We start from the raw sequence: 6,770 nt of genomic DNA, 5'->3' as shown, positions 1-6,770 counted from the left end.
GGCTGAGCCGCTCGTTGTTTGTTTTTAGCTAGCTAGGATTGCACGCAGCTAGTTAGTGTTACGCCAGTACCGACAAGTGGATTGGAGGGTGCGCAGTTCAGTTCTGTAGTTCGGCGCACTCAGTTCTGTTAATGGGGTGGGGTGCCCCACTTGTATAAGGGTAAACACTGACATATTTACATCATGAAATTCATTCAACCTTTATTTCTACAGATAAATCCCAAGCCTCGAGGACTCTTTTACAAGACAGACCTGATTTTAACAAAGAATGATGACAACAGTGAACAACGCCAACAATCATAAATGACAATCATAAAGGATGTGTACAAATGTATTTATTTATTTTACAAATTAAAATAAAATGGCAAAAAAAGTAACAAAAACAGCTAGATTCTAAGGCAAATGTAGAAAACTAAGAACAGGAACATGTCTGCATTGGTCCCTGCCAGGAGTCCAACAGTTTCTTAAAGCCACTTAGGTCAAAGGTCAAGAGCTTCAGATCTTTTTACAAGATATTCCAGGAAACAGGAGCGGAGTAGGAGAAGAAGAAATCAGCATATCATGATATAATTTATTTTCGCATATTTTTACCGGTATTCTTGTGAATGATATGATATGATATGGCCCAGCCCTACGATCCGTAGTGTAGCTCATTTGCGCATGCGCTAGAAGGAATACTTCCAGGTTGCACAGATCGCCGTTCAATATGCTGGATTATATTACCTTCTGTTAGAATTAATATTAATTACAAAATGGGTACCGAAAAAATAACTTTTCAGGAACTGACACCGAAGTGAAGCTACCGATACCAAATTTTTTAGAAAAGTACCCAGTCCTAGTGAGGACTGAGCTTCCAGACCAGCTCGTCTCAGCCGCCTGAGGAAGTAGAGTCTCTGATGAGCTTTCTTCATCAGGCTGGTGGTGTTGTTGCTCCAGCTGAGGTTGTTGTTCAGCTGCACACCCAAGTACTTGTAGCTGGAGACCACTTCCATGTTTGTTCCGTCTGAAGTCCACGATCATCTCCTTTGTCTTTTTCACATTAGCTGTGTTTACATGGATTTAAGTAATCGGATCAAACGGCCGTTTGGAACAAAAACGCGTCATGTAAACACCCTGTTCGGGTTACTTTCTGTTTATTCAGCGTGATCCGAAATAATTTGTGATCAGAACGAAACAGGTGGTTTACGCCGATTCATAACCCCGAACGGTGTCCATGTAACACTTGATCTGTTCGTTTTTATCTGATGGTGAAAAACTGACCTGACTGCACATGTGCAACTTTGCCATTTCCACCTGGCTAATGCTAATAATGTTAGCATGTCGGGGAAGTAAAACTGGTCGGTGAGCAACACAACATTTCTACTAGAAACTTTGAAAGAGCTCAAAATGATCTGTATTACCCGTAGTTCAGTCCGGGAGTGCAGTAACGTCTCCACCGTCATTAAAACCTGTCGCGGGTCCATTTTGGTGCTCAGGTTTGTTTACATTCAACCCGGAATTAAACCAGAAGTAGCACTTCTTCTTCTGTGGTTTTTTAAAAGAGTTTACCACTCTGCGCATGTCCGTACTGCTGTTCAGAACAAAGCCCACTGCATGTAAACGCTTGTCATTAACAGATTGTGCCCATGTAAACAATACATTTGAATTATTTAATCTGAAAACATTTCAATCCGGTCAAAAAATGTTGTGCATGTAAACATAGCTACTGATGTGAAGGTTATTCTCTTTGCACCAGCTCTCCAGGTGTTCCACCTCCTGCCTGTAGGTGGACTCATCATTGTTTGTGATGCATCCCATCACTTCTGTATCATCTACAAACTTTGCAATGTGACAGCCTGGATGGGTCGGTACGCAGTCATACGTGAGCAGAGTAAACAAGAGGGGGCTCAACACACATCCCTGAGGAGAGCCAGTGCTGAGGGTTATGGTGGAGGAGGAGGAGTTGTGGATCATCACTGACTGTGGTCTGTTTGTTAAGAAGTCCAGGACCCAGTTGCAAATGTAGGTGCTTAGTCCTAGTGTGAATAGTTTGTCCATCAGGGTCATGGTGATGGTGATCATGGTGTTGAAGACAGACATGAAGTCCACAAAGAGTGTATGTACTTAGGAGTCCTTCTGCTCCAGGTGGGTGAGAGCAGGATGTACTAGCATAATTCCATTTATGAATAAGAATTGTCTTAACTTGCTTAGAAAAGTTTGTGCTCTATCTCCCCCGATCTTCATGTTGCTAATTTACTCCACTCGTATTTCCGTTAAAATCCCTGGCATATTTACGTCATGGTTAAATTGATCTGCAGCTTCACCACTGAGCGACGCAGCGCTTTTTCACCATGGAAATAATTAATTCTGTATCTTGCAGGGTTTTACCGTTCTGTGTTCGTCTGTCTCTCCTTCCTGTCCTCTCAACCAGCCGGTCAAAGCAGATGGCCGCTTGTCCTGAGCCTGGTTCTGCTGGAGGTTTCTTCCTTTTAAAAGGGAGTTTTTCTTTCCACTGTCGCCACTTTGCTTTCTCAGGATGGGAGACTGCAACGAAACCAAGATTCAACTTGTCTGCTGGATTCCTTAGATAGAGAACTTTACTAATTGGCTTTTATGTGAATGTTTCTGTAAAGTCCCTGAGACAACGTTGTTGTGATTTGGTGCTACATAAATAAACTGAATTGAATTGAATTGTTCTGCCAGCCTGGACCCGCGTTCTGTTCGTTAATTGGACTGAATCAGTGACTTCTATTTTTTCAGGGGCTGATATTGATGCTTTATGTGTGGCTCCACGTCATGTCGAGAGAATTGACTTTTTCCAATCTTTTTTTGAGAAATTGAAACTACATGAAGAGATTAAAGATCTCAGAGTGAGTATTTTCAGTTATTGGTTGCTGAAACACAACAATGATGTTACTTTTCTTTGGCAGTGGAAATAAACAGATTGTAAATGTTTTTTTCTCCTTTCAAGGCTGTTGAAGATGCTTTTGTTCCAGTGATAAAATTCAAATTTGATGGGATTGAGGTGAGTTTCTGATATCTTTGAGTATTGCTCTGTTCAGTTTGTGTGAGTTCAGAGCCAGACTCAACTGAGGCAGCTGCTCCTAAACCTTCACCAACATTATGAAACAACAATCAGTGAAGTTTACCTGAAGCAGCAGACTGCCTTTTACAGGAAGTAATCTCCAACAGAACCGGACAATCTGCCTCGATCGGCTACTTAACAGTAATAGTAGAAAATTTCACACATACGAGCTGTTCCGGTCTAGACTGTACCGGGATTTTTATATGAAAGATTGAATTTGAATTCTTATCAGACACTGTATTGTTTGTTCTAGTGTTTAAAATGCTCTTTATTAACAGAAAGGACTGGTTAACTGCTTGCTTTGGTTTGTTGAGCAGATCGACCTGCTTTTTGCCAGACTGGCCCTCCAGTCCATCCCAGACAACCTGGATCTGAGGGGGGACTGCATCCTAAAGAATCTGGACATCCGGTGCATCCGCAGCCTTAACGGTACTCTCCAGTGTCCTTTAAATGTTTATTGAAGCACAGCTAATGTTATTCTGTTTGTTTGTTTTTATTTCATTTTTTATCAGTCTTTTTTTTTATATATTAAGAACACACACTCATATATATATATATATATGTTGCAGTTTAATAATAATAACTAATAGTTTAGTTCTATTTTGTATAAACTTCGCCCTTTAAGGCTGTCACTGATGGATTTATCCCGTTATGCGAAGCATTACACTGAAAAATTTAGTCCACGCCCACCTGCTGTGTGGGCCCCACCCGGTCCGTATAAATTACGTTAAGAGCGGGTAATCGGCTCCCATTTTTCTTCAGTGAGCTAATAGCACTGTCAGAAGAACGAATAAGGAAAGTTGTGTAGATGACCAACCTTTGTTAAGAATGCTTGGCCCGTCACGCCGACCTCCGGTCGTCCCGGTGAGCTCTCCTCCCCGAGGAGAAGCTGACGAGCAGTCTTATTTCAAGGTAAGCGCCGAGGAGTATTTCTCATTGACAGGTCGCTATACGCTGGACAACGCCATCTTGTAATTTTCCTCTTATCGCTGACTCTCGGAGCAAATCTGATGGTTCCTCCGGGACAGGCAGCATCAGCAGCAGCCCCCCGCGGCTCATTCCCTCCTGGAGAGCGTAGTGTCGGTGGAAGGGGGCTGAGCGAATGCTCACCTCATCCCACCTCGTTTCGCATCGGCGATCACACCGCTCCCGGCCGACGGCGCCCTCTGGGGTTGCCCGCGTAACCCAGGACTGGCTGACATGAAGTGACCCTTTTTTACGTCTCGTGCCTTTCCCGCCAGTTCGGATGATCCGGCGGGAGGGTTCTTTTCTAGGCTTCTTTCCGGCTCACCGTCCTGACCCCATCTGGCCTCGTTTTTCCCAACAGGACGTCCTATGGGACGAGGCCACAGCCGGCTTTCCTGGTAGATTGGGGGGCCTGTCTCCACAGCCCGCGCCCATCACCAGAGCAGAGGGGTTTTCACCGAGCGGTTTTTCCCTCAATGCCCCCTGGAGCCGAGCCTGACGGAGGCTTCATCGGAGCAAGATGTCCAGGTGGACTAGCATCCCGTGCCTCCGGTTAGCGTAACCCAGAAGGTGACACCTATCTCCGACTGAGCTCACCAGCATACGTTCCAGACGGCCGCAGCGAACAACACGTTATGCTATTGGCGTACACGTTCAGAGGCGGGAGGAGACAAACGCTCCGTCTGCAGGGCAGCTGACGTCATCCCCAACTGGTGCGCCTCTTTGCTGTCTGCCGGCCCGCATCGCAGCCGGAGGACGGAGTTTTCAGCGTTTCCCTGAGACCGCCAACAGATGGCACTCTAGGAGAACAAATGGCAGAGCAAATGATGGTTTTGGCGGAGAATGTGTGTAAGGTGACACGAGTTTGGAGTAAAACATCATTTAATGATGAAAGTGTCTATTTTTAGCCAGTCTGTCAGCTCAGATGATCTGACAGTGGCTCTCTCTCACACCCTCCACACGAAATTAGCTGGTAGCAAGACGATTCCACGGCCGTCTCGCTGAACTTCAGTCCCGTCCGTCAGAGACCGGCCCTCTTCATCCCGGCAACAGTGTCCAACGTTTTTCCCAGAGATCCCCAGCAGACGGCGCCCTGGGCCAACGAATCCCAGAGCTCATGGGGGAAAAGATTCAAAATGATGGTCTGCGGAGGGTGTGTGTAAATATGACACAAATGTTGAATAAAACATTCAATGATCAAAGTGTCTGTTTCTAGCCAGTCTGTAAGCTCGGATGGACTCGCAGCGGCTGCACACACATCCTCCACACATAACGAGACAGTGTCCTTAAATAAGGGTTTTTTTTTAAACTCACCGTTGCTCCAAGACATGACGAGACGCTCACACGACACAATGGTAAGAGAAATAACTCGTTGTCAACCCGAGCTGCATGATCCTCACCCAAGCAGTGTCAAACGCGCACTCGCGCGACGTAAACAGCCTTCACCCAAACGGCGTTGCGTTGATGATGGTGCACACACAGCTCCCCGGCGTTCACCGGCCCACATCGGCATAAATGTGGGACCGCAGGTCGGGTCGGTGGAGGACCTTGCTCTCAGTGAGAGCAACACACGTCGCATCGAAGCAAACGCGTGCCGCCGCGGCGCGGGCAGCCTTCATCCACCGCGTCTCAGCGCTCGGCCGCTCACGGCAGCATAAGCGTGAAACAGCTGAGCGAACCCAGTGACGAACCTCGCTTCCAGCGAAAGCGGCGCGCGTCCCACCAGAGAAAACGTGTGCTCCCGCGGGGCTCGCAGTCTTCACTCAAACGGCACGGCGTAGATGAAGTTGCACTCACCGCTTCACAGCACTCACCCGCTCATGGCGGCATAGATGCGAGATCTCAAAGCGAACCCAGCGCAGGACACCTCTCGCGGCAGGAGCGACACACGTTTCACCGCAGTGGCGTCAAACGCGCGGCCCCACGGCGTCATCAGCTGCCACATGCTTCCCCTCAACACGATCCGAACGCAGCACACGGGCGCGTTCAGAGCCCTTTTCGAGGAAGCCTTGCCTTGGGTCACGCGGAAAACATCCCCGCGACACATGACGGCAGTCGAGGCGGCGGACTGGATGACATCCATTCACAACATGACGCATCACTTAAACGCACGTCCACTCCACGAACGTTACGCAGAGTGGCTAAAAACATGCTCGCCAGACAGATGGATGGCCAGGGTGTTAAGCAAGGGTTACACGTTGCAAATTGCAACCCGACCCCCTCCGTTCAGAGGAATTTTAGAGACGGTCCTGTCATCACTAGACCAAAGCTCATCCCTAAATGCAGAAGTCCAGGAACTTCTGATAAAAGAGATAATCTCCAGAGTTCCCAACGGAGAGGAAAACACAGGGTTTTACTCACGTTACTTCCTGGTTCCCAAATGGACCGGAGGAACGAGACCCATTTTGGACCTGTCAGTTTTCAGCAAGGCGATCATGGACAGACCGTTTCACATGTTGACAACCAGACAGCTGTTGGTCAACATCCAAAGAAACGATTGGTTTGTTTTCATTGACCTAAAAGATGCCTATTTTCACATACCGATCATCCCAAAACACAGAAAATTCCTGCGTTTCTCCTTTCAAGGGGTGAAGTATCAGTACAAGCCCTTAAGGCTCCAGTATACTGCCGCGTACGTCCGTTCAGGGTGAACGCTCGAGGATGAAGTCTGAACCCTCTGCGGGCGGTGCGCACAGTTTCTGCACGAGTATACTGGAGCCCTGCCGCGTACGTCCGTTCA

At 47.4% G+C, this 6,770-nt stretch overlaps 1 protein-coding gene across 1 annotated transcript in view; it reads left to right on the top strand.

Moving 5' to 3' along the window:
- The first annotated feature begins 2,044 nt into the window (after positions 1-2,044).
- LOC119417409 (poly(A) polymerase type 3-like) overlaps positions 2,045-6,770 on the top strand; it is a 5,384-nt gene continuing 658 nt past the window's right edge. Inside the window, exons 1-5 of the mRNA XM_037684610.1 lie at positions 2,045-2,099; positions 2,740-2,849; positions 2,951-3,004; positions 3,382-3,493; positions 4,823-4,884. Of these exons, the coding sequence (XP_037540538.1) occupies positions 2,045-2,099; positions 2,740-2,849; positions 2,951-3,004; positions 3,382-3,493; positions 4,823-4,884 (393 nt within the window). The remainder of the gene's footprint in view (positions 2,100-2,739; positions 2,850-2,950; positions 3,005-3,381; positions 3,494-4,822; positions 4,885-6,770) is intronic.

The sequence above is a fragment of the Nematolebias whitei genome, chromosome 11, assembly GCF_014905685.2.
Source record: "Nematolebias whitei isolate Nwh7 chromosome 11, NemWhi1, whole genome shotgun sequence".
NCBI classification, from domain to species: domain Eukaryota; kingdom Metazoa; phylum Chordata; class Actinopteri; order Cyprinodontiformes; family Rivulidae; genus Nematolebias; species Nematolebias whitei.
The sequence above is the reverse complement of the archived record's forward strand: the minus strand, read 5'-3'. Positions and strand labels throughout refer to the sequence as shown.